Raw genomic sequence first — 27,368 nt, forward strand, 5'->3', positions numbered from 1 at the left:
ATTTTAGTCTGCAATCAGATTAATTCATGAGTAGGTCGTGGTTGCTGCTATAGCTGTGTGCGTCACACACTCTGTATTCATTTATTTGTTTCCTGCTTTCTTGCTTTACAGGAAGTCAAGGTCAGAAAAAGGGTGGACGGACAACTAAACAAGCCAAACAGAACCCAATGAATTGGACTGATCTGTTGCCTCCTCCGCCGGTCAATCCACCACCATGTCAAGAATACACCCTGGTGATGGACGACAGGTGAGCTCTACACTCACAGGCCACACATTTCTCCGTTTTTTCAGAGTGATCCTGCTATCTTTTCTTCTCTCTTCAGTTATGACACAGACCTGCAGTGCCCTTTGCCGCCGTCTCGGATGTATCTGCAACCTGACGATTTGGAAGAGGAGGAGGACGAGGTGGAGCTGGAGCGTGGGCCGACACCACCTGTACGCGGAGCTGCTTCTTCACCTGCCGCCGTATCCTACAGCCACCAGTCCACAGCAACCCTAACCCCGTCCCCTCAGGAGGAGATGCATCCCATGCTGCAGGATAACCCAGATCTACATGAGCGCAGGTACACCAGCCTTGTGATGAACTTTTGTTGTATTTCTGTTATATGGTTCCCCAGTTTTCCACAGAAGAGTATCTAGTACCTGTTCATTTCTTGTCACAGCATCATTGAGGTTCTAAGACGATACTAAAATGTGACATGGAACACTGATTAATACAATACTCTGATTAATAGTCTACCATGTAAACAGAGATTTTTGATGACATTAATCTGACTAAAGTCATAATCGAAATGGAATTAAGACATGTGGAGTATGCCGATTTTAGTCCAGGGTTTCCGCGAGGTCTTAAAAAGTCTAAAATCTAAACATCGAAATTTTAGGCCTTCAAAAAAAGTCTTAAATTCGCTGTTCTAGGTCTTAAATATTTTTGCACAGGTTTTATTTTTCCGATGTCCATGTAACGCCACATCTAATGCTCATTTAAATCTCGTGCTGTTGTAGTTCTTTATTTCACTAGTCCAAATGTAATTTGCCGTATTACAACTACAAACAAGACCAACATGCAATAGCCAATCAGCTTTGTTATTGAACTCGCTGTGTTTGTGGAGGTTCGCTTTCAGTGCGCACGACATGATTCTGGCTGGCAGAGTGAACAGATTTCGGGTGAACAGTTTGTGCGGCGCCGTGTTTGATTTGAGTTGAAAATGATTCACTTTGAAGAGATTTTGTCTGAAACAGGTACAACTGTATTGACATCTTAATTATCCGTTCATGTGTGATCATCTTAGAGATAACCAGATGACCAATAATTCTTGGCTAGAAATTGCAACAGCCGTGTGAAAGGAGGAAAGTTTTTGTAAAAGTTAGGAAAAACCTGAGGGATAAGTTTGTTAAAACAAAAAAAGAGGCCATGCAAAAGTGGAGACCCAGGTGGTTTTAATATTTCAGAATATGTTTTTTAACCATTCATAGGTTTTACACTGATGTGTATGTCACAATTTTGAAGTTAAAACAATGTAATAGCTACAAACTAAAATTAAGTAACAAATGATGTATTTGATAACTGGAAAGGAATATTTGAACTTATCGGTTTACAATATACTGATGCCCAATTTCTAGGCTTTATTGGTGATAATGTACAGGATTGTTAGACCATTATTGCCTTTTTAGCAGAACAGAAAGGGGACAGAAACTAGCTAGACAGTAATGTGTGAATTGATGTGTGGGCAAAAAAAAAAAACACGTCAGTATTTTTAGTACTTTTTTTTTTGCTTTTATTCATGCCATAACAAAAAATATAATTGTAGAGCAACTCATGTTCTCTTATCATTGATATTTAACTTTAATAGGTAGAACTGTCCGAGATATGAACAAAAGCAAGTGATGCATCAGTTTGATTTAAAAAATCTTGAACGGTTCTAAAACTTTATAATCATTATAATAAATTATAAAAAATAATACAAAAACTTAAAATTAAAAAATCTTGAACGATATTATTGATATGATGAAAACTTTCTACTTCTCTGTTTATCAGTGTGATTTTACGGTGTGTTTCTTTTGACCGCCTCTTGTTGTTTTAAAGAATGTCACAACGGCGAACATGTCAAGTATAAAAGCCTCGTCCGTTTCATGAGGTGTGCGCACAGTTAGCGGAGGTGCACGATGCGGTGCCAGGAGAAAGTATAAATCAGCCTTAAGATGTTTTTTTTTCTGTATTTCAATGGTGCATCTAACCTGTCTTTAGTAGTTTAATTTAAAGTTTTATTTTACCACAAATTCACAAAAACATTACTATGATTATGTAGTACAGCTGAAAAGTGATTTGAGGTAGGCATTTAGTAATATAAGATGAGTTGAGATGACTAATTTTTTCAGTGTTAGAGTTCAAAAACTAATAAGCAAGTGGGCATCCAATTTGCATTTATATTTTTGTCCTTATCAGTAAAATGATGTTATCCTGGACCATAAATCCAGTCACAAGGGTCAATTCATAAATTGAGGTTTATACATTACCTGAAAGCTTAATAAATAAGCTTTACTTAGGATAGGACTATTTGAATATTTGACAAAGATACACATATTTGAAAAAAAAAACAAAAAAACGGGAATCTCAGGGTTGAAATAAAATTGAAATACTGAGAAAATTGCCAGTAAAGCTGTTTAAATTAAGTTTTTAGCAATTCCTATAACTGATCAGAAATTAAGTTTTGATATATTTGCAGTGGAAAATTGACAAACTCTTCCCAATGGAACCTGATCTTTACTTAATAGTCTAATGATTTTGAAATAAAAGAAAAAACAATCATTTTGACTTAGACCATGTTTTTCCCCCCTATTAACTGGTTTTGTGCTCCAGGGTCACATACAGTGCTCAGCATATATGAGTACACCCCTCACATATCTATCTTTTAAATTCATATTTTAAATAGGAAGCTTTAAAATATTATATTTGTGCATTTACATTAGATTATTCAGTACTGAAGCCAAATCTAGAGCTTATCTAACACAACAGTCCAAAAACTAGTACACCCAAATTAATATGTTACAGAAAAATAATAAAATTTAATTAAAAAAAAAAAGAAAAATCAAGAGAAAAAAAAAATTACAAGTTTTGTTGAAATTTTGTAATTTTTTTTTCATTGTTTTGCTTGAATTTGTTTTATCTTTCCACTTCTAAATATTTTGGTGACTAAAATATTTTTTTAATATATATATATATATATATATATATATATATATATATTTTCAAAATGGGAAGTACTCAGCTACACTGAGCACTGTATATAAACAGTATTATTCATTAGTGCACCTAATGTATCTTGTATAAAATTATGACTTGTGTATTTCAAGTAATCTGTGAGTTATGGAGGGAAAAAAAGTTTTCCTCTTTATGGTGGAATAGCCAACCGAGTTGAGTCAAACCACACAATGTAAACATGACTTTTGTAAACTATCTGTACATTGTTTACAGTTTTGCTTTATCTAATGTGTGTTAGGAGACTGTTAGTGAGTCCACCTCCTCCACCACGACCTCTCTCTCCTCCACACACATACGGCTACATCTCCAGTCCCCTCGGCCTGGACACGGACGGCCTGGAGGAAGAGGATGATGATGAGGAAGAGGGTGACGAGACGGACGCAGAGGTGGCTCGAGTCCACCAGCACCACATGATGCACCCTCACCAGCAGCACTTGCCCCAGCAGAGGGCTCTCCTGCGGGGTCTGGAACAAACCCCGGCCTCCAGCACCTGTGACCTGGAGAGCTCTGTGACCGGGTCTATGATTAACGGATGGGGTTCGGCATCTGAAGAGGACAACGCCTCGTCAGGCCGTTCCAGTGCCGTCAGCTCATCGGATGGATCTTTCTTTACCGATGCCGATTTTGCCCAGGCTGTGGCAGCTGCGGCTGAATATGCTGGTCTTCGAGTGGCAAAGCATCCTGGGAAAGGACATCATCAGCTTCCAGTGTCTGGAGGTACTGGAATATGTGCATAAACATTAGGCATGGCTGATATGTCATTTTTGAGAAACAACCGATTCCTCAGATTTGAATGGCGATAGTCAATGAGGGAATCATAATTTTTTTTCCTGGTAATAATATTTCTAAATGAGCTGTTGACATGGAATTGAACCAGATTTTGGTAAAAAACCAAACAATACAAACATTAAAAGAAAAAAAGTTTAATAACAATGGATTGACACAAGGAGAAAGTACTAAACTACTGAAACGTATTTAAAACTTTATATAAAAGTCTTTTTTTCACAGACGTCAAAAGAGTGTAAAAATCTTGAAGGTTCCGTGGGTCTCATCTATCCAAACTGACCTCCATTTAGTATTTTCTATTGGATTCAGGTCAGGACATTGGCTGGGCCATTCAACAGCTTGATTTTCTTTCTCTGAACGTATTTGAGAGTTTGCTTTGCTGTGTTTTGGTTCATTGTCTTGCTGAAATGTCCACTCTGGTTTATCTTCATCATCTGCTAATGTGGATGTTGGACTGAAGCAGCTAATATTCATTTACACTGATGAAGGGCAGAGGGTTGCTGAATAACTTCTGAGAGATTTCAGCTGCTGTCTGGGCTTTCACTGCCTTTCTACACCTTCCTTTCTTCATGTGTTCAATACTTTTCCCCTGCGTCATTTATTTTTATTACACACAACTATATTTGTAAATTAATTAGCTTTTTTTCTTTGTATATATCTGTTTATTTGGTTGTTATCAATATCTGGTACAAATTTCAAGTCAACAGCATCTTTAGAAAAATGTTTTCTGAGAAAAATGGTGACGTGTTCAATACCTTTTTACCCTGCATGAAAAACAATATGCAAACAAATATACAGTGAACTGTTAATATTTTACCTTAATATCAGAAAAGTTTGAACTCGTCTCTAAACTTTATTAACTGTTAATTTATTTGGCTACTTTCATTTATATAAATAAAATCAACTGGCAAAAAAATAATGCATACATAAAGCAACCAAGTCACCAAATATTAACTAAACGTAAGAGTAGTAAAATAAAAAGTGACAGGCACCAAGCAGAGGAAATAATACATAATGCACACATTATCTGCTTAAACATATCAACCTAATGTTATTGAATCGATAACGATGATATTAAAAGTAGCATTTATCGGTTGATATCGATATGGCCGCCAATATATCATGAAAGCCTAATAACAACTGCTGATGCATAATTAAAGAAATAGTTCACTCAAAAATGAAAGTTCTGTGATCATTTACTCATCTTCTACTTGTTCCAAACATGTTTGTGTTTCTTCTGTTGAACACAAGGGAAGATATATTGAAGAATGTTGGCAGCCATTGGCCTCTATAGTATTCTACTATGGAAGTCAATGGATGTTTTGTCACAACATTCTTCAGAATATCTCTTCATGTCTTGGTTTGTTCAGATAAAAATTGTAGTTTTTTGAGGAAAACATCGCAGGATTTTATTGGGACTTTTATTATGGTGTTCATTATTTTGAACTCAGTAAAATATATATATATATATATGTATGTTTTAAGCAGTAAATTGTCACTAGGTAAGACCCTTATTCCTCTGCTAGGATCATTTGACCCTTTTGACGCTGTATTGAACTGCAGTAAGGAAGTTTAAACCTCTGAGCACCACATAATTAAATTATATAGAGAAAAACCTGGAATGTTTTCCGCAAAAACCTTAACTTCTTTTTGACTTCAGAAAGAAATGAACATCTTGGATGACAAGAGGGTGAGTAAATGATCAGGAAATTTTCATTCTGGAAGTGAACTAATCCTTTAAACCCTCAGCTAAATCAATTTGAATGGGCAGTTCCATTATTTTCCACAGAGTATTGGGTTTCACTTAGAGAATATGCCACATTTTGGCAGACATAGAACTGCCCATCAAATTTAGCTAACATTAGCTCATGAATTGAATGCTAATGTCCTTTAATAGAGATGCTATGTGTAATACTATATCCAACAGTGGCTGAATTAATCTGTATTCAAATTTGCGGCCTTTAATAAAGCTGAACTAAGCAAACCCTCTATTTTCTAATTTGCCAGCAGCACGGAAATACCAAAACCTCCCTGCGGGACACCGTCCAGGCAGCCCAGTGTCCACAGACAGTAACGTTAGCGCAGCCCCAGGTCAGAGGAGGCCTCTGAAGAGGCAAAAACAACATCCAGCTGCTCAGACAGGCTACCAGCGCCGAGAGGCCTACACAGAGGGTACGTCCAAACACACTTCTGCATTCTATACACTGTATTTATAGAGGGACGTCATGAATATCAAATACTGCTTTACTGTCTATATTTGATAACATTTTGACATTTTTTTAAAAACTTTAAAATAAAATATTTCAAATTTACATTATAAATAAAAATGAAGGACAAAAAAAAACAGAAACAAACAAAAGAAAAATCTATAATATTGAGCATAAATTTGAGAAATAATAATAATAATAATGAGCATTTTAAGGAATCCAACCCACTCTGGCCATAGTCTTCTCCCACTCATGCCACCAGGCAGGCAGTACCAAAGCCTGAGGAGTAAACCAGTGCATTTTTATGATCATTTTTATCCTGTTATTATAAGATTGTTGAATAAGACCATATTTTAAATACTATTGATAGCTAACATATAATAATAAATGTGTAAATGGGGACAAATTAGCACAAACTGTCAATAATCTAACTATTATAACAAACTGTGCAATAAATATTGAAGTATTTATTTATTCCCTTCTGGGTTATATTTTATAGAATTAGAAATATATTTTTATATATTCATGAAATGTATGTTCTTGTTGGGTAACTTAATTTCAGCATTACATTCTATTGTGATGTTCTGAATGACAAAACTAAAGGAAACTCAAACTGAAGGTTTGTTTACACTTTAGTTTAAGCACCAATTCCCATTATTCACTACTTTCTTATTGTTAATCATACTGTCTATTATTAATATATTGCCTGTTTATTAGTTCTTATAAAGTATAATTTTATTCTTCATCCATAGTCCAACACAATATACCCAACTACTACCTCACTAACAATAAGCAGCGGATTTGTCATTTTTTTGTGACCACAGTAATAATAAATGAAATATATAATAAACAAGAAATCATCAATGTTACAAAAAATATCATTTTGAATTAATAATATCAAATCTAAAAATATATATTTGGCTTTGATACTGACTAATGTATAGGCACAATGATCGTATTGTATAGCATCCTGTTGAAAATATTGGTAAATAAAAAGATCTGTATGGGGTGCACTCATTTAAGCTGGCCACATTATGCATGTATAGAACTTTTTCATAGAATGCAAAATTACCCATTATGCTTTGCGTGTATGCAATAAGAGGCAGCTTCGAACTTACGGTAGGCAGCTTTATGCGTGTAAAGAGTCGCATTTGGACAGCTTTGAAACGATTGTTTTAATCTATTTTTCTTGCATTTAACATCTTCCAACCAATACTGATGTTATATCAGCGCCACCTTCTGGACTGACTATTTAAAAACGTGATCTAATAGAAATGAAAAACAACCGCTAAGTCATCAGACGGCATGTTGTGCCATTTAAATAGAGCATCGTCATTGCTAAAGGGAACATTTTCTCTTCTTTTCAAATATAGAACCAGCCCAAACAAATGTCATACATCATACTGTTTGGCACACACACGTACTCTCCCACTGCACATTGATTAAAAGAGTGGCACAGACTGAAATTAAAGTGGCAGTTTTGAAATGACAGAAAAATACATGGTAAATACTAAACAATATAAACAAACTAAATAAAACATGAACTGCTCCTGATTAGAATCAACATACAAATCAGCCAGTAGAGGATCAGTAACATACTTTTATTTATTTATTTGTTTGTTGCATACCTGTTAAGTTTCAGTAATATGGTTTGCTCTATAATGAAGTAATATATAGTGTGTGATGTGTGTGTGTGGATTGAAGAGCCCGCTGAGTACAGTATAACAGCTGACAGGACGGGAACACTGATGCTATATTTCAACATCTTATCTGATGGCAGAGAGAATGGTTTTCTCTCGCACTTGAAGCACATCTGATAGATGTATAACAGCCTTAATACACTTGATACAGTATTGACACCCATTTTCGGATGGAGATTTACCAGTTGTAAATGCTGTGAACGGAAGTTCTAAGCATCCTAACAAAGACGCTGGTCGCTATTGCGCCCTCCATACCGCAACAAAGAAAAACGTATATATATGCATAGTCATAAAACATTACCAGTTTACTAAGTAATATTAATTTTAACCACAAATATTGAAGTTGAGGGCATCACGGTGGCACAGTGGGTAGCACGGTCACCTCACAGCATAAAGGTCGCTGGTTCGAGCCTCTGCTGGGTCAGTTGGCATTTCTGTGTGGAGTTTGCATGTTCTCCCCATGTTTTTACGTGGGTTTCCTCCAGGTGCTCCGGTTTCCCCCACAGTGCAAAGACATGTGGAATTTGGTAAGCTAAATTGGCCGTAGTGTAAGTGTGTGAATGGGAGTGTACATCCGCTGTGTAAAACATATGCTGGATAAGTTGGCGGGTCATTCCGCTGTGGTAAAAAGAAAAGAAAATGAATGAATGAGTACTGAAGTTGATAAAATAAATAAATTAGTTGTTTTGTCCATTAATTTCCAAACATTTACTATAGATCTATAAAGCAAGGTCATATAGAGGGGGATGGAGCGGTAATTTCAGTGGTGTCCAGTTATACTGTCTCACAAGTCTCTAATGAAACTGCAGCAGGTGCCGAAGACCCTCTGAAACCCTCAAAAAGGTCACGCTATGTGTGCGTGTGATGCATGTGCAACTGGAAAAGCAAGCGCTATAAACTTTCTGCTCACATTTGTGCGAGTGTGTATTTGCGCACACGTTCTCATCTGCCGCGTCTCATCATGGAGTCAGTTGTCCTTGTGTGTTGACACTAAGATTTAATATCAGACACACACAGGCCTTGGTGGGCTCTATCAGATCAAGCAGCCTCTCTCATCCGTCCTTCACTGTAATCTCTTCCTCCCCCTCCTCTAATCTCCTCCACTCTCTCTCTCTCTCTGTCTCCTCTTTGTTCGCCATTGGCCTCTGAAGAGACTTGGATTGATCAATCTGTGTCAGCTCAAGTTTCTGTTGAATGCGTGATTTGATAGGTCTTCGTTGAGTTACGCTGTGTGGGAGGGTTAAATACAGCGCTTCTCATCGAGTACAAGAAGAGAAAAGAAGGTTGTCGTTTGAGTGCATTTCACGCAAACACACTCGATACTAAATGATCTGAAACACAGATTGCCTACCAGAACCACCCACCCACCCCCCAAACACCACACAGTCCCCCCCGCCTCTGTTAATTTTGTTCTTGTTTGCTCAGTGCTTTGGGTGACACCAGGCTTATTATCTCGTCCTCCTCCAACTCCTCTCCAGAAGGCCCTGTTAACCTTTCATCTGCCTCCACTTCTGTCTAGAGAGAAAACAGCCAGTCTCTTCCAGACGTTCTTCACGTCTCTTTGTCTCGGTTTTTATACTTTTGCGCGATTCTGTTCAAACTTTTATATTCGGATTTCAGGGAAAAGTTTTCTACTGGAATGCAGGAAGGATGTCTCTGCTAATCAAACATTTCATAGCTCATATGAGTCGCAAATGTTAAAAATGGCTGAAAGAAACAGAATTCAATAGTAATATTATATATTTTTTTTCTATTTTAAGGTCAGTATTCATAGCCCCCTTAAGCAATATTTTATTTTGATAGTCTACAGAACAAACCAAACCATCGCTATACAATGCCTTGTCTAATTACCCTAACCTGCCTAATTAACCAAGTTAAGTCTTTAAATGTCACTTTAAGCTGAATAATATCCAGTCAAATATTATATACTGTCATCATGGCAAAGATAAAAGGTTTCTCCTGGCTCAAAATAAGCTGGAGGTGGTATCCCATTCATTTTTTGCTACACATTTAGAAAAATTCTTGTAATCTTATCAAGTAAAGCATTCTCTCATGTAAAAAGCCTAACATTAAAAGTAATTAAACACATTAGCAGTGCTTGAGCATCACTCGGGGTCTGTCAGTAGCCATGACTGCCTGCCTGCCTGATATTTAATGAAAAACCCTGCATATATGATACAACTAAAATTCCCCCTAAAATTCAAGACAGTGACTACGTTTACATGGACATCAGTAAACAAATTATTAGCCTTAATCTGAATAAGACAATAGTACGATTAAGGTGTTTACATGAGTTGCTTTTTGAATTTGTTCCCGTTGTACATGTTCTAGCACATAATTTGATTAATGTCATTGCATGACTACGTTATGCACATTTTCTCTGGAGTTTCATGTCATTTCGGCTGTTTCGTTTTTAATTTGTCGACTTTAACTGCAGTTTGGCACTTTCACTTTCATTTAGGAACATTTCATGCATGTCCCAGTGACAAACGAGATATTGGATATGAGTGGAGTTTTAATGTAGTTTGATACCGCATGCCGTATGAGGAAAAAACCTCGGCATTTCCCGATGCTGGTGTCTGTGGTCCTGCACTGACTCAGTAGGTGTAGAGAATAGTGTCAAACAGCCGTGTGTGTACAGATTAACCTGTTGTGCAAAATGCAGCGAAGATCCAACACAATGGTAATAGTTTGATTGCGGTGTTTACATGTCTGTGCTGCACTTCAATGATGCGACTAAAATCAGCACACGCCACATAGTTCCATTATGACTTTAGTGGGATTAATGTCATCAAAAATCGCTGTTTATATGGTAGACTCTTAATCAGAGTATTGTATTAATCGCATTAAAAAAATCGTATTTGGTGTTCATGTAAACATATTCATTGGTGCAAAAATACCCTGTGTGTAGTTTTTGTCTCAAGGTTGTTTGTTATTGTTGATGATCTTCTTTGTGTTTCACTTTAGGTTGTAGCCAAAAAGTTGAAATATTTCGTTCGTCTACTTTTTATGTTTTTTTAATTAAAACTATTAGCGATTAGTTTTAATAATGAATTGCTGTGTCATGTAATAACCTAGAATTACTTATTCATTTTTATCATTTGATCATGAAATGACTAGTTCCCATAACACCCCCCCCCCCCCAACTCATTTTCCTTCGGCTTAGTCCCTTTATTCATCAGGGGTCGACACAGCAGAATGAACCGCCAACTTATCCAGCATATGTTTTACAAAGCAGGGATGCTCTTTCAGCTGCAACCCAGTACTGGGAAACAGCCATACACACTCACATTAACAATGGCCAATTTAGTTAATTCAAATCCCCTATAGTGCATGTCTTTGCACTTTGGAGGAAGCTGGAGCACCCGGAGGGAACCCATGCAAACACGGGAAGAACATGCAAACTCCACACAGAAATGGCAACTGACCCAGCAACTTTCTTGCTGTGAGGCGACAGGGCCGAGCAATGAGCCACTGTGTCGGCCAGATCACATATTAATCTATTTAAATAAATTGACTTTTAAATCATAATTCTTAAGTACTGCTAGAATAAGTTTCAAACTTAAACAACATGCATGTTTTTAAAAACCCCTCTGCAGGAATGATTTGTAAAGTAAAGTGGGAGGGCTATTATAAAACCTATTAATATTCATAGACAAAGCTGACATGGCATTTTGCCCATTAGTCCTACCTGATTTGCTCTAGCAAGATTGTGGCTTGCGTGCCCTTTTCCTGGGGTTTCGGTTGGTTGGCGACCATTTGATTTCTTTGCACTGCAGCCAAGAAAACTTTTAAATAAGGGAAAGACTTTTCAGAGTTTGTGTTGGTTTAAAACTGCCTTCTCATCTCAGGTAACATATACACTTATATATGAAGAGCTACACGGTGGCCTCACAGTAAGGTCGCTGGTTCGAGCCCCAGCTGGGTCAGTTGGTATTTCTGTATGGCGTGGGTTTCCTCCGAGTGCTTTGGTTTCCCCGACAGTTCAAAGACATGCACTATAGGTGAATTGAAGAGGCTAAATTGGCTGTAGTGTATGAGTGTGAATGTGAGTGTGTATGGGTGTTTCCCAGAACTGGGTTGCAGCCGGAAGTGCGTCTTCTTCGTAAAACATATGCTGGATAAGTTGGCGGTTCATTCTACCGTGGCGACCCCTGATTAATAAAGGGAATAAGCCGAAAAGAAAATGAAAGAATGAAAATCAAAATGACTGCAAACTTCTGAACAGTAATGTGTGCTCTTAAGCCCTAACGTACGCTGTGGAAGGAGGACATGTTTTACACTAGCAGTAATTTTACAGCAGCACAGGAACTACTCACGCAAATAAGGACAATAGAGTAAAGCAGAGATGCCTCCCTGTCGTCCACCTCTCTCATAAATCTAGCAGCTCTCTTCAGTTGTTGTGAAATACACTCTCTATCTCTCTCACCCTGGCATCGATCCGCCGTCTGACTACTGCAAGACACCGCAGGGCTTATAAAAACCATCCACGTCTGCGATCCACTGACCCTTCTCATATTTTGCTGAGTGTCAGAGCAGTGATGAAGGAACGCTAAGCTCTTCCCGACAAAACCAGACATGCGCTTGGTGAAGACGTCAGGTGTGCTTCGACCTTGAACCGGTAAAAATGTTGACGCAGCATTCCAAGCGCACTTTCAGACTAGTCGGCAGGCGTTTTAAGTGATGCAGTGTTTACGTAACGGGTATATTTGGTGGATGATGGGAAGGGCCAGACAGAATCTGCCGACGTTTTTGCCGATTTTTGTGGTAAAAAAAAAAAAAGATGCAGAATGATTTTGAGAGTAACTTAAAACCATTAAATAACAAATATCTTTTATTTAAGGTTTCCTTTTGATAAGATCCACTGACAAGTCTCTCATATAATATATCTGTTGTTGGAATATTTAGTCAATTCCATGCGCGTTCAATAAAAAGGTCAAGAGAGGTTTTCTTCAAGGTTTAACATTAGTAATTGATTGGATATTGGACATTCAGAGGTGCGCAACAAATTTCAGTTCTAGATTTGCTCTATTATACGTAGCTGATATTAACAGGTGGAGTTTAGTGGAATTCATCACTTGTCAATCATTCCCCAGTCCTTCATTGGCCGCACCCATACATACATCCTCTTTTTCTATGAATTCTCTGCACAACATTAAAAGCATAAGACTTTCTTAACTGCAAATATTCTGTGCTCACAGGAAGTTTAGCTGCAGAGCGCAAGTTCATTTTAGACAATCAGCTTCATCTGCAAAAATGCTTCATTAGTGTGCAAATCATATCACACTCAACGGTAGAAGTTCAGTTAATATATCACCTTTAAGCAATACAAATACAATTGTTAATAAAAAGAAAGAGACAAAAATAATTAAATAAATAAATTCCTTTACACAACACTATTAAAATACAGAAAACATTACATTACAAACTGTGTTGTATAAACATATAAACATTTTCTATGTCAATAAGGCTGCATTTACACTGCATGGTTCAAGTGACCCAATTCCGATTTCCTTCTCCCTTCGATTGACGCTTTGTTTATATGTGGAAATTTATCCGATATGAATCAGATCTGTGCCCTCGTGTCTGCAGTAGATCAGATTTTAACCTGTCAACACGAGTCGCGCATCATTAAAAACCAAAGAGATGACATCAACTCTGACGCTTTTATTACTGAACAGACTTCAGCAGTCGCAAACCTTAAATCTCATATACTAAGGACAAAAAAGCTTTTATATTGTCATGTAGCACAAGTATTTAAACATGTAAGCGAGCGAGAGAGATAGGGATAGAGCGCAACATCCGCCACATAAACAGTATAGGCTAAACTAATACTTTTGCATACAGCACATACATAAATCACACCATGGAAAGGACATTAAGATGACTACTGGTTTAAAAAAGCCTAGATTAAAAGATGGCCAAATGAGAACTTTTCTGTCAAACAACTTGTCAATATATATATTTTTTTAATTAAACCCTGCGAACAGACTAAATACAGGAATGAGAAAAGCGAGAATAAAAATCAGCTGTCAGTCAGCGCCTGCTGTTTTTCCTCTGCATTTTTGCCATGTGCAGTAGAAATGCATACAATCGGATACGAGTCACGTTTAAAAGATGATGTGAGCAGGTCATTAAGAAAATCAGATACAGTCACAAAATCAGAATTGACCATCAAGATCTGCAGTGTAAATGCAGCTTATTACAGAAATTATTTTAAAAAATGTTATAGAAATAATAAATTATATAATAAATATACATATTTACATAAATGAACAAACAGACTCGAAATTATGTCCTAAAAAATTGGTGGCTTTCACTGCGCACAGATTTGGTGTGGTTCCACTGATGGGATGTCATTTCATATGCAAAACTGAATCATTTTTCACAAGTTCATGAGATTCTAATAAGAGCTCTGGAGGCTTTCTTTTTAATATCCAATGCTATTTAACAGGAATGGCAATTGTAAACAATCCTGAATAGCTGGCATGGGAGGCCGTGAGATATTCAGTGACAGTGATGAACCGTCATTCACAGTTTCTCGACTGACTAGCAACACCTTGGTGGGAAAGAGCTCCAGCGTGCAGCTGTTTAGAGTATTGCACCGCAACGGCACAGCTGTGTTTCCATGGCACCTTCCGGGTGCCAGACAAATGGGTTCTGGTGTCAATTAGCTGAGCGTCTGGTTCTGAAGGACACTGGCATGTGTGAATATAGCGTGCCTTCAGCGAGATACAATGTAAACTTGAGTTGCTTCACAAATGGAGTACTATAAACTATGCACTAATGTGGACTTACTGATGTATTGTTTATATTTCATAAGGGCATCGTGTAGGGTTGGGAGGATAAATCAATGTATAGATTTTTGAATGCATCGCGATTCTCTCTTTATAACGGCAAATTGCACTCTAGGCCTGTTTCTGAATTATACACTCTTAGGGCTCATTCGGACAGAATTAATTTTTTCCATTCCAATGTGATACTTTTCTATTTCTTTTCAATAGCCGCATTTCCACTATCGGGCCAGTGCGAGCCAGGGCTTTAATCAGGCCAGGCCGGGCCAATAGCCCGGGAGGTTGAGAAATGAGGCCGAAATCATGTCGTGTTTCCACTGTCGGGCTAGTTGCTTGCAGCGCGTCACGCAAACACCGCCCCCAGAACGTCCCCCGAATCAAACGTCACACAACCCGTCACACAACCCGCCCACTTCAGCGGGAACAAAAAACTCAAATTATAACCACAAACACAACCTGGCATCACAACGAGAGCAGGAAGATGGAGAACACCGAAGCGATTGCTTTTTTACTGTTTGTGGTCTGTTGGTGTAAGGCCAGACAGCGATCCCTGGATAAGGACATTCGAGTTCGGCGGCATTTACTTCGAACACAGATTAAGGCTGCAAGGCGCAAAAGAGCAGCCGAGCGACGATAGCAAAACAAATGTAAGGAAAGAAAGCATCTTGTCTCCTCTTTACCTGACAGGAAAACTCCGCCTTTGTACATAACCCCGCCCCAAAGCCCCAGTTGGCCCGGACACTGGCCCCAAGGAAGCCCCGCTTTGGCCCGATTACGCCCCGGAAGTGATAGTGGAAACGCGACTGGCCTTGGCTCGCCCTGGCTCGCTCGCTTTAGGCGCGATAGTGGAAACGCGGCTAATGTAAACACACGCGCATGATGTTTTTGAAGCAGCTTGGATATAAGTGCCACATTTTTTTTAGATGCTGTGTCAAGTAACTTTTAGTCTAGAACTTTTACACGCTCATCAGTGTCAGTTCTTTAGTAGACCATATCATAATGTCAAATTTAAGACCTTTTTAAGACCATTGAGTATTAAATTTAAGACCTATATCACAAGATCAAAAACACACATACAGGAGAAAATGTAAAATCACAAAATTAGTGGTAAAATAAATGTATTCAAATTGAACAGTACTAGAGACGGGTTAGATGCACCATTGAACAGCAGAAAAAAAACAAACATCTTAAGGTTGATTTATACTTTCGCCTGGCGCCGCATCGCGCACCTCACGAAATGGACGAGGCTTTTATACTTGATGCGTTCGCCATTGAGATATTCTTGTAAATGACGGGGGGCGGTCAAGAGAAACAGACAGTAAAATCAGACGGATAAACAGAGAAGTAGAAAGTTTCCGGAACTACGTCATCTCATTAATATCATTCAATATTTTTAAACAAATAGTTTTTTTATTATTTTTATAAATTATTATAAATATTTTTTATAACCATTCATGATTTTTAAAATCTAACTTTGCTGCATCACTTGCTTTTGTTCATATTTCAGACAGTTCTACCTATTAAAGTTAAATATTAATGGCAACAGAACATGGGTTGCTTTAGTTATATATTTATAAAAGTACACTTACTAAAAATACTGACTTTTTTTATTTTATTTTGCCCACTCAACAATTCACACACGCATAGTTTAGTAGTCCAGCATAGTTTAGCTCCAACTTCCATCACCACACCTCCCTGGAAGTTTTTAGTATACTTAGAAAGAGCTTGATTAGCTGGGTTGGAACAAAAATATGCAGGACACCGGCCCTCCAGAACTGATTTTGAACACCCCTGGCCTAATCTAACTGATTAACCTCAGGTTTTGGAGTCTTATTTTATGTTCTGATGAGTTGATTAAGGATTGTTGGAAGAGGTTGAAAATGTGCACTGTTGGTGTGCGCCTTCAGGAACAAGGTTGGAAGTGTAAAGAAGAGGAACTGTGCTTAGTCATGTGCTCATGATTGTGTTCAAATGTTCTTGTGCCACAGCTTTTATTTTATGGGATTAATGCAAACAGCTCACTGTGAAATCTCTTGTAGTTGACTTGCATCATTTTCATTAAATAGTTAACTTTATTAAGGTTTGTTTTACATCCAAGTGGTATGTGTATGGATTGGCAGTGTGGCTGTTTGTAAAGCATACATGGTGGTAAAAACTAAGCTCAGAATCGATTTAAGAGAGGCATTCAGAAAATTGCAGAATCATTTCTCAATTCACAATGCATTGATTTATCATCACAGCCCTGGTACTTTGTTAATCAACATTTATTTTTTGGTGATTTAAATTATTTATTTACACTCATCAGCCATTTTTATTGGTACACTTTGCTAATATTGGATAGACTCCCCTTTGCGAACGCTTTAATTCTTTGTGGCAGGGTGTTGGGAACATCTCGACATAATAGTCGCTCACGCTGCTGCTGAAGATTTGTCGTCTCCATGATGTGAATCTCCCACTCCAGCACATCTCAAATGTGCACCACTGGACTGAGATCTGATGATTGTGGAGGACATTTAAGTTTAGTGAACTCACTGACATGTTGAAGAAACCACCAGACTGAGGTTATTTGAGCTCTGTGTGTTATACTGTTGGAAGAAGCCATTAGAAGATGGTCACAGTGTGGTCATAAAAGCATAGTCATGGTCTGTAACAATACTCAGGTCGGCTGTAGTGTTCAATCGATGTGCAATTGGCAGCAAGAGCCACAAAAAGTTATAGCAACAGCAGCCAGAACCGTTGATACAAGACAGGATGGATCCATAGCACTGTTTATGCCAGATTTCAGTCCAAATTTTGCCACAGGAATTGAGACATCAGACCAGGCCTCCTATTGTCCAGTTTTAGTGAGTCTGTGTAAAGTGTAGTCTCAGTTTTTCAAGCTGAACGAAGTCTCTCTTCTTCATTTACATCAGGGTTTGTTTAGAGATGCTTTTCTGCAGTCCTCAGATACTGTTGACTCTATATCAGCTAGTTTAGTCTGGTCATTTTACTCTGACATCAAGGAATTTTCACCCACAGACTTGTCGCTCAATGATAGTCTTCTCTTTTCCTGACCTTTCTCTGTAAACCCCAGGGACGTGTTGTGTGAAAATCCAACTCAATCAGTAGCTTCTAAAACATTCTGACTACGTGTGGTCCCAACCACCATGCCACATTTAAAGCAACTTAAAGAAATGGTTCACCCAAAAACAAAAATGTACTCAATATTTACTCACCCTCAGGTGATTTCAAACCAAAACTTGCATTGTAGGAATTGAAGTCAATGGTAACAGGTTTTCAGCATTGCTTTCAAGAGAAACAGGTTTGTGACATGTAAAGGGTGAGTAAATGATGACAGTTTTAGCTTTGGCTGAACCGTGCCTTCAAATCAGATTTCTTAATCATATTGATGCTTGTTTTAAACTGCTCCAGCATTAGTATTTTTAATGATCGGCAATCTCTTCGAGTTTTCTCAAGTCTGCCTTCAGCTCTCCAACAATGTTACTTATAGCATTCCTCCCCTGTTTTTTCCCCTCCAGCAGTTTTCCAACAGTCATATGCATTCAACGTATATACATTATTGGTCATGAGAAGACACACATGATGTCTTTCACTGTGGTTAATAACAATCTTGTCATTGTTTTCTTGGATATTGTTCATAACTTTTTTTTAGCAACACATGATTCAACATATATATATAAAATGAAATGCACATGATCAATCCCACATGACTGACCAAGAGTATATAATAGGAAGCACATCGTATTTCTGGATGCAAAGACATCTGTAGTAATACATACATCTATACAAAGGTTAAAATAGAATGTAAATACAGTTGAAGTCAGAATTATTAGCAACACTATGAATTTTTTCTTCTTTAAATATTTCCCAAATGATGTTTAACAGAGCAAGGACATTTTCACAGTATGTCTGATCATAATATTTCATCTGGAGAAAGTCTTATTTGTTTTATTTCGGCTGGAATAAAAGCAGTTATTAATTTTTTTTAAACCATTTTTGGGTCAATATTATTAGCCCTTTTATAATATAATATATCTAGTCAAATATTATTTACTGTCATCATGGCAAAGATCAAATAAATCAGTTATTAGAAATGAGTTATTAAAACTATTATGTTAAGAAATGTGTTGAAAAAATCTCTCCGTTAAACAGGAATTGGGGGGAAAAAAATAAACAGGGGGGGCTAATAATTCTAATTTCAACTGTATTTAGCGATTTAACTTTTAGTATAAATGCATGTACGTTTATCGTTGCAACCAAAAATAGTGTACTTCCATAGTGTGTGATTTCTTTCCTTCCCAAAGTGATATCTAATAGACCAAGGAATTTATTAAATATTTTTTATTAATATTATTTATTTTAGTTTGGCTGTAATAAAAGCCGTTTTACTCGTTATTTCTTTTTTACATTAATATTATTACCCCCTTAAGAATTATTTTTTCTTATTGTCTACAAAACAAACCACTGTTGTCCAATAACTTGGCTAATTATCAGTATAACTTAACTAGTTAATATAAAAATCTAGTAAAGACTTCAAATAGCATTTTGAGGTCAATATTAATATCTTGAAAAATACAATTACTATAGGCATCATTAGTTGATTAGATTACCTGATAGACAGCAAACTGCACTCAGAAGTGTACACAAAATCAATGTTCTTTCTTGTGTTTCCTCGCAGATCTCCCCCCTCCTCCGATTCCTCCTCCAGCCATGCTGAAGTCTCCAACACACCCGGCCAAAACCATCCCGGAGGGTCCACGGGGGGCCATGTCGCCAAGATCCAGCTCTGCAGATGGCAAGGACAGGCGAACGGGTGCTGGCGGGCCCAGGGTCAGGGACGGTTCAGACACCCGGACCAGCTCTTCAGAGCGGAGGGATGGCCAGGATGTACCGAGGGGGCAGAGAACGGGCAAGAATAGCAAACAAGATGCCGCTGTGAAGAGCCGCCAGCACCCAGGTACTGCACTGTAGTCCGGCTTCCTCACATTAAACGCTTCAATTATGTTTAATAAGTTAGTCTGGGCTCAAATTAAACCTTTTTGATTAGTAGCACTGGTGCTCCTTACTTTAAATTTAGGCTGGTGTGACCACATTTTTAGTCACACCCATCAAGAATTATGTGCACCGTTACTACAAGTTTTATATTAACAGATTTACTGCATTTGAAATCATTCTGACGATTAAATAGAACCTCTCACGCTTAAAATGTGTAGATTCAGTGGCAAACACTGTTACCTGAAAACTCACACAGTGAATGGCTTTAGGAGTTTCATCCACTCTTCACACTTCAGCGCTTTACATTTTCGTAGCTCCCCGTCACCTGAAGACACAAAGCATTGACTGAATGATTGACAGCTGATATTAACCAATCCATTTGTGTTCAGTTCTAGAGCAGTGCACCAATCATAAGAGCTTGAAGGCGGGGCAAGCATTGTGGGATTTGTTTACTGTAGAAAGTTGACATGATGATTTTAAATTATTCCCAAGTGCTGCATTTCACGTATTTATGCGTGAATGTCTCCTAAATCTGTGTATCTGGTGAACATTTTGCAGCGAAAAACAGTCACACAGTAACAATTTTATGCACTCGCACAAATGCTCCCAAATCTATTTTGAGGTCACAAAGATAAAATTTAAATTTAAGCCCTGTTAGTGATAGACATTTTGAAAACCTTTGCAAAACATCTGTTTTAAGCCAGATTCAGAGTGTGGAGGAAACAGAGCATGGGCAGAAATGACATTATTTACAAGACTTTATTGTATGAAAATAGAATAAACTATACTTTAGTGTTTATCTGCTTAAAGTCTAATGTATGAACCGTAGTCAGCATGGTTTATACCTGCTTTCAAATCAGTTTTAAACAATAGACATTTTAATGCCAGTAAATCTATTTTATTAAAATGTGACACATAATAATTAAATAAATTAGATCAAAATAATAAATTGTATTATTCAATAAGCATTTAAAGAAAAATAGACAAAAAAATCAAATATTTTATTTCTAAGATGTAATTTAATATAGAAGTGGTGAAATATTTTAAGTCTGAAGTCATATTTAATACAAGGCGGACATATAAACTAAAGTCTTCGGTTAATATCTATACTTTTTGTTGTTGTTTGCTCAGGATATTACAATGATTTCTGAAGGATTGGAGTAATGACACAAAAATATATCATTGAAAACGCAGGTATAAATAGCTTATTTAAAATAATCAAATACAAAATAATTACTTTAAATAATAAAAATAACAGCAACATTTACTGTTTAGATCAAATAAACGCAGGCTTGGTGAGCAGAAGCGACTTTTTGATCAGTTGTGTGTGTTTGGGACACATTTAAAATGTAGCATTTCAACACACTCAATCATGTTACAGAGCAATCGCTTCAACTTTGTAAAAGACATCTTCCTCTGATCACTAATTATTTACCTTTTAATGTGTTGTGTGTTCCAGGCTCAGAGGACATCCTACCCTACAGTCGTCCATCTTTTCCAGCTGTCCACAGTCCTCGAGGAGAACGGGACCCCAGTTCCTCCAGTTCACTGTCCTCTCGAGGGTCTGGCGGGCGGCGGAGAGGTGAAGGGCCTCCAGGGGCCCGCAGAAACCCTGCAGATATTGGGCTAAACACCATAGGAGCCTTCCAGACTGGAGGGGACGAGCTTGAGGTAAATCTTTTCTTTCAGAATATAACCAAAGACTGCAATAAGTAGTAAACTAAACTGCATAAGTGGACAATATACCAACCGTTCAGCTGGAAATATTTGTATGCATTCTGGTTATTCATTTACACAACATCATTTGGGGAGCCTAAAATGGGTTCTAAAGTGCTCAATTTTGAAAACAATCCCATTAGCATCTCTTTGTATTAGCAACTACAAGAATTTGTTAAAATGGTGACAATGTGCATAGGTACTTGTGCATGTCTGTAGACTGTTAACAAGTGCGTCCCAAATCACACATGCCATTTTGTAGTATAAATATTGTAAGTTGTGCATTCACACTAAAAAACAGGCAAAGATTTACAGGCACTGATGTGGGATTACTTTATTTATTTTGGATTGTGAAAGCAAAATTCTCCTATGAGAGTGATTACACCACCTCACGAAGTTGAATGCAGTTATACTCATGGCAGGTATTATTTGGTCTTTTATTTCACTAATTTGGCAACCGTCACCAGGGAAACAGTTTGAATTTTCACTTAGTAAAGTTGTAAACTGAGCAAGTTATAGTTGAATTGACTCTTGTTATGAAATAGTTTGATAAGCAGAAAATGTTCATGGGTCAATGACATGACCACATGGAAATGCTCTATAATAGAGCATTTTTAGTCAGACCATGTGAACGAGAATGAGCAGTGCCAATTATATGCAAAACTTTAAAAATGCAAAACAGAAATATAAAATCAAGACAATTTAATAGTCTGATATTTTAAAAATCTAAATAAGTACTAATATGCAAAGAATTAGTACTTTAACTAAATTTTAAAAAGCAAATTTTTCCAATATTTAATAAAAAAAAAAAAAACTACATTTAAAATTAGTTCTGTAAATATGCAAGTACCAATTGGGGGAAAAAAAATTATAATATGACAATGAATGAAAAATAAAAGCATCTTTATAAAATCTGTCCCAAATGGCACATGAAACACTATGCACTTACACACTTAACAGAACACCAATGTTTTTTTTTACTAAGCAGAAATTCAAACCGTTTCCCTGATGACATTTGACGGTTGCCAAATTAGTGAAATAAATGACCAACCTACCAAATAATAACTGCCATGAGTGTAATAACCACATTCACCATCGGGAGGCGCTATAATCACTCCCGTAGGAGAATTTTGCTTTCACAAACCAAAATAATAATAATAAGTAATCCAACATCAGTGCCTGAAAGATCCTTCCGCTACGTGAGCAAAGCCTTTGAGTGTGTGAAGTGTCCATCAGTACATAATTAAGTCGAATAAGTGCATCATCTGAGTATTTAAAGTGCACTTATTATTATTATTAGAGTTTTTAGTGTGAATGCACTACAAAATGGAGTAGAATAGTGCATAAGTATGCAGATTGGGACGCACCTGTAGTGTCATAATCTTAACCCTGGTGTTATTTTCCTCTAACGTCTCAATTTTTTCTTTGCTTTTTACAGATGGTGGAGAGCTGAAGATAAAAAAAGAAAAGAAAACTGCGTCAGTAACCATCTTCAGTGCAGATCGACCATCTCAGCGGTGTCTTTAACTGAAAACTACCGACCCTGAGTCACGTTTGGAAAAGTGACCAACCATTCTTCATTTATTTACCTTAATTTCAATGTGCATTTAAAGAAGAAAAAAACAGACAGAAAAGAAAAAAAAAAATAAACTAACGAAGGGTACATTTGAGAGGGGCTAAAGCGGTTTTGTTTTGATTCCAATGCAATATGATGCGTCCGATTGCTCCTGAAACTTATAATGGCTTTGTTCACCAGTGGGTGAAGGTTGTCAGTCAACGGTTACTGTAATGAAAACTCCAGGCACAAAGGGACTGACTGACATGTACATACACGTGTAAACATATCTAACTGTCTTTTATAATCCATTGTGGTACATTCGATTTGTCTTCCTTGGCTTCTTTGAATCATTTTAAATGACACCAGTTAATATAATTTGTTTTTATAGCCGCCGTCCTGGTTGTAAATTGTCATAGTGTTTAAACTGCCCCAGGAAAAGTGCCACATTTTGAGAGTTCTTGTTTGTTTTTGTAATGCACTGTTATTATTTCCTTTTTTTTTGTCATTGTCGATGTTTGTTGTTCTATGTTTGACTTTGGTTTTAAAAGCACAATCACTAAACTTTATTTTGAACCATGTTATTGCTGAAAACCTTTTTGTCTTACGCGAGGGGAGCGCAGACGGTACGACAAAAGGCCTTGTTAAACCTGTCGATGTAGGGTTGTGAGAAACGAAAGAAAAAAAAAAAAAGGATAAGCTGTTTACAAATGAGTGAATGAATGGAAACAAATCCCTGCATCCTTACCTTCGGTGTCTTTTCCAGATTCTCATTCCAGCTCAAGACGTCCTGCAGAAATGAAATGAATAAGCAGGGATGTTATTGTTTACGAAAGTGTTGCTCCACCTCTGCACTTTTGTTATAAAAAGCTAAATCATTTGTTTTCCGATTTACATATGCACTTAACAGGAAGTGGGCGTCGGTTTGAGAATCTAGGGTGCTTGTGATTGGCTGGCCGAGGTCATGTGTCGGTCAGGCTTTAATGGGGTGAGGATGTGAGTGTTAATTCATTTGACATCTGCAAGCATTTGTTTCTTAAAACAGAAAAGCAAATTTAAAAAAATGAAGAAAAAAATAAATCAAAATACTGAAATTGATCTGCTTGTGTTTGATTTATTTATGCTTTTGTGTCTGAGCTCTTTTAATTTAGTGTGTGAAGTATAAGCCCAGGAAAAGAAACTACATAATTAAACTTACCACATAAGCTGAAGTCTGTTATGGTATAATTGTCAGGGTTCATACACATTTTTACTTCTAAAATTTCAAGATCTTTCAAGTACATTTTCATGACGTAATGTCTACATATACATGATAAATAATAAGAAAAAAAGACACTCAAATTTATTACAGACCTAAAATCTCATTATGACATGCAGAGGTTAGACCACCTGTACAGGAACACTGGAATCTTGTTTAGTTCCTAAAAATACTCAAAATAGTTTATTTTTACTATTAATTATTCAAATATTTCATTTAGCAGAAGTAATTAAATCAGGCCAAAAATAATCAACATTTAAAATATAAATTTCTTCTATTGCAGTAAATTGCACAAGACCGACATGTTGTAAAATGATGGACATTTGAGCTCAGTAAAAGAATTGAAAAACTGAGCTGAGCATTGAACATTTTATAAATAGACCAAGGTATAAAATGGCATGTGTGATTTAGTATAAAGCAAAGTTACAAACAAAATCATAAATAAAAGTGTGATAATAGTACTCATAGCAAAAGAAAACTATTAAAATGTAATTATTTTGTACAAAAAAAAAAAAAATTATAAATTCAGTGCTTCTCAGAAACTTGGAGACTGAAAAGTGGACCCTCAGACCCTCTTGGAATTTATTTTTTAACAGCTTTTGCTAAAGTGTATACATCTAAGACTTTTTGTACTTAAAAAATTGTTTGTAAATCCGTTTCACAGAAACTTTTATGAGATTAAAAGTAGACCCTCTTGGTATTTTTATTTATTAATATTTTTTAACAGGTTTTGCAAAATAGTATCAATATAAGATTTCAACTTTCCTAAAATAATTTCATTATTATTTTTTTTTTTGTGCAAAATAATGTTTCCCAGAAACTGTTTTTGAGACTAAAAAGTGAACCCTCAGACACTCTTGCCATTTTTATTCATTAATATTTTTAACAGGTTTTGCTAAATTATAAAAATATAAGAATTTAACTTTTTGTTTTTTTGTTAAAATTAAACGTTTAGTAAAACTGATTACATGTTAAAACTGGACATCTCGAAATCATGTTTTTGTTTTGTTAGAAAACCTGAGCATTCTGTCACTCCTTACATTGATTTCCATTTTTTTGTTCAATCAAATTTTTCTATTAAAAAAAATCATTTCAAGTTTCACCAAAAAAATCTAACAAATAAAATCAATTGATTAACATGGACACCAATAATCAGATTTTAATGCGATTAATACAATACTCTGATTAAGAGTCTACCATGTAAACAGCGATTTTTGATGACATTAATCCCACTAAAGTCATAATCGAACTGAACAGAAATGCAAATAAGACATGTGAAGTATGCTGATTTTAGCATTATTGAAGTGCACTACAGACATGTAAACACCGCTATCAAACTATTATTATTGTGTAGGATTTTGTTTGCATTTGGCGACAAAATAGTCTAAACACACACAGCTGTTTGACACTATTCTCTGCACCTACTGAGTCAGAGAAGGACCACAGACACCTGCATCACAAAATACAGTTTTGTTTTTTTTCCCATATGGCATGTGGTATAAAATTCTATTAAAACTACACTCTTCCAGCAGTTCATACTCTCATCCAATATCTCGTATGTCACTGGGGCATGCATGAAATGTTCCTGAATGAAAGTGAAAATGCCAAACTGCAGTTAAAGCCGACAAATTAAAAATTAAACGCCCGAAATGACATGAAACTCCAGAGGAAATGTGGCTAACGTAGTCATGCAATGACATTAATCGAATTATGTGCTTTAACATGTACAACAGGATCATGAAAGGAAACTCAGAAAGCAACTCATGTAAACACCTTAATCATACTATTGTCTTATTCAGATTAAGGCTAATAATTCGATTACTGATGTCCATGTAAACATACTGATAATGTCAGCATAATTAAAAAACAAAGCTCAATTTTACAGTACATAGCCAGAACACTTGGCATGTTGCATGGGACCATTCTTTGATAAAAAAACAGCTTAATACCAGTTCAGTTCACTACCATAATACAGACTTCTTCTGTGGTCTACAAAACAAAGAACGGCATTAAAGCATTACATCAACAGCAAATAATTAGAGTGAATAATGACTGAATTTCAGATTTGCAGTGAACCATCCCTTTAAACACAAAGCATAAAGGTCTCCTAATAAATGCGTCTGATCAGAACCAAACACTAGCCTCATTATAGCATCCAACTTGCGTAGGCTCTATTAGTCATTTGGACAAGTCGATTCTGCAAACGAACAGTGTTCAGCGCATCCCTATTGAGAGCCACTGAACTATGACAACTACATGTGTGCTTTATATCAAAATATGGAGACAGGCAGAAACTAAAATGTCAAATGCGCGCCTTCTCCTGCGCGTCTGGGTTGCCGTCGGAAAAGGAGAGCAGTTCCCCACAGGTGTTCCCCTATTAAACACCTTTTAAACGAGAACAAATCTGGAGCGGCCGCGAGCTTCCCCTCCGGCTCCATCCATCATTTTAATGAGCAGAGGTGTGTGTGAGAGAGGCACAGGTGATTAAAGCCGGTACACACACTGACACTGACTGCGATGCTAATATTATGAATATATGTCGCCTAGAGATGAGTGACTGTACATCCTGGTCATTATTATGAGAGGACGTACAATATCTGGAAACTCTCTGAGCTCCAAAAACACAAGGCTATGATTTATCTGGAAAACAGCATGTGCTTTAAAATGCAAGCTTCTAGTTTTGAGAAAGTAAGTGAAGAAAAGGTAAAAGAAACAGACACTATGCTTCCTGCTAGCTTTGTTGTGGCACTAATGAGCTAAATGAATAGCGAAATTCTGGATGTGTAGGGTTTAACCCAATATTCTTTGTTAGGAAATTCATGTCTTATTTTTCACCCAAACTGGTTTAATTAACCCCACGCGTGTAACGGGAGGTAATTTGGAGTAACAGCTGTATACTGTCAGAAAAGCCTTCTCCACAGAGACCTGTGTACACTCGACTCCACCTGCTCCACCCAGACACACATACACACACAGACACACACAGACACACACACACACACACACGCGCACACACACACACACAGACACACACAGACACACACAGACACACAGACACACAGACACACAGACACACAGACACACAGACACACAGACAC

At 36.9% G+C, this 27,368-nt stretch overlaps 1 protein-coding gene across 5 annotated transcripts in view; it reads left to right on the plus strand.

Annotated features, from left to right (window-relative positions):
* Positions 1-24,093, plus strand: part of robo1 (roundabout, axon guidance receptor, homolog 1 (Drosophila)) — a 514,376-nt gene extending 490,283 nt beyond the window's left edge. For 4 of the 5 annotated variants that reach the window (XM_056473875.1, XM_056473879.1, XM_056473877.1 and 1 more), the window contains 7 exons: positions 112-247; positions 324-563; positions 3,498-3,976; positions 6,053-6,217; positions 19,425-19,703; positions 21,201-21,412; positions 22,896-24,093. In XM_056473875.1, the coding sequence (XP_056329850.1) occupies positions 112-247; positions 324-563; positions 3,498-3,976; positions 6,053-6,217; positions 19,425-19,703; positions 21,201-21,412; positions 22,896-22,910 (1,526 nt within the window). In that variant the 3' untranslated portion in view covers positions 22,911-24,093. The remainder of the gene's footprint in view (positions 1-111; positions 248-323; positions 564-3,497; positions 3,977-6,052; positions 6,218-19,424; positions 19,704-21,200; positions 21,413-22,895) is intronic. The other variant, XM_056473876.1, reaches the window with a different exon arrangement.
* Positions 24,094-27,368: the final 3,275 nt, after the last annotated feature.

Source organism: Danio aesculapii, chromosome 15 (genome assembly GCF_903798145.1).
Source record: "Danio aesculapii chromosome 15, fDanAes4.1, whole genome shotgun sequence".
Classification (NCBI taxonomy): domain Eukaryota; kingdom Metazoa; phylum Chordata; class Actinopteri; order Cypriniformes; family Danionidae; genus Danio; species Danio aesculapii.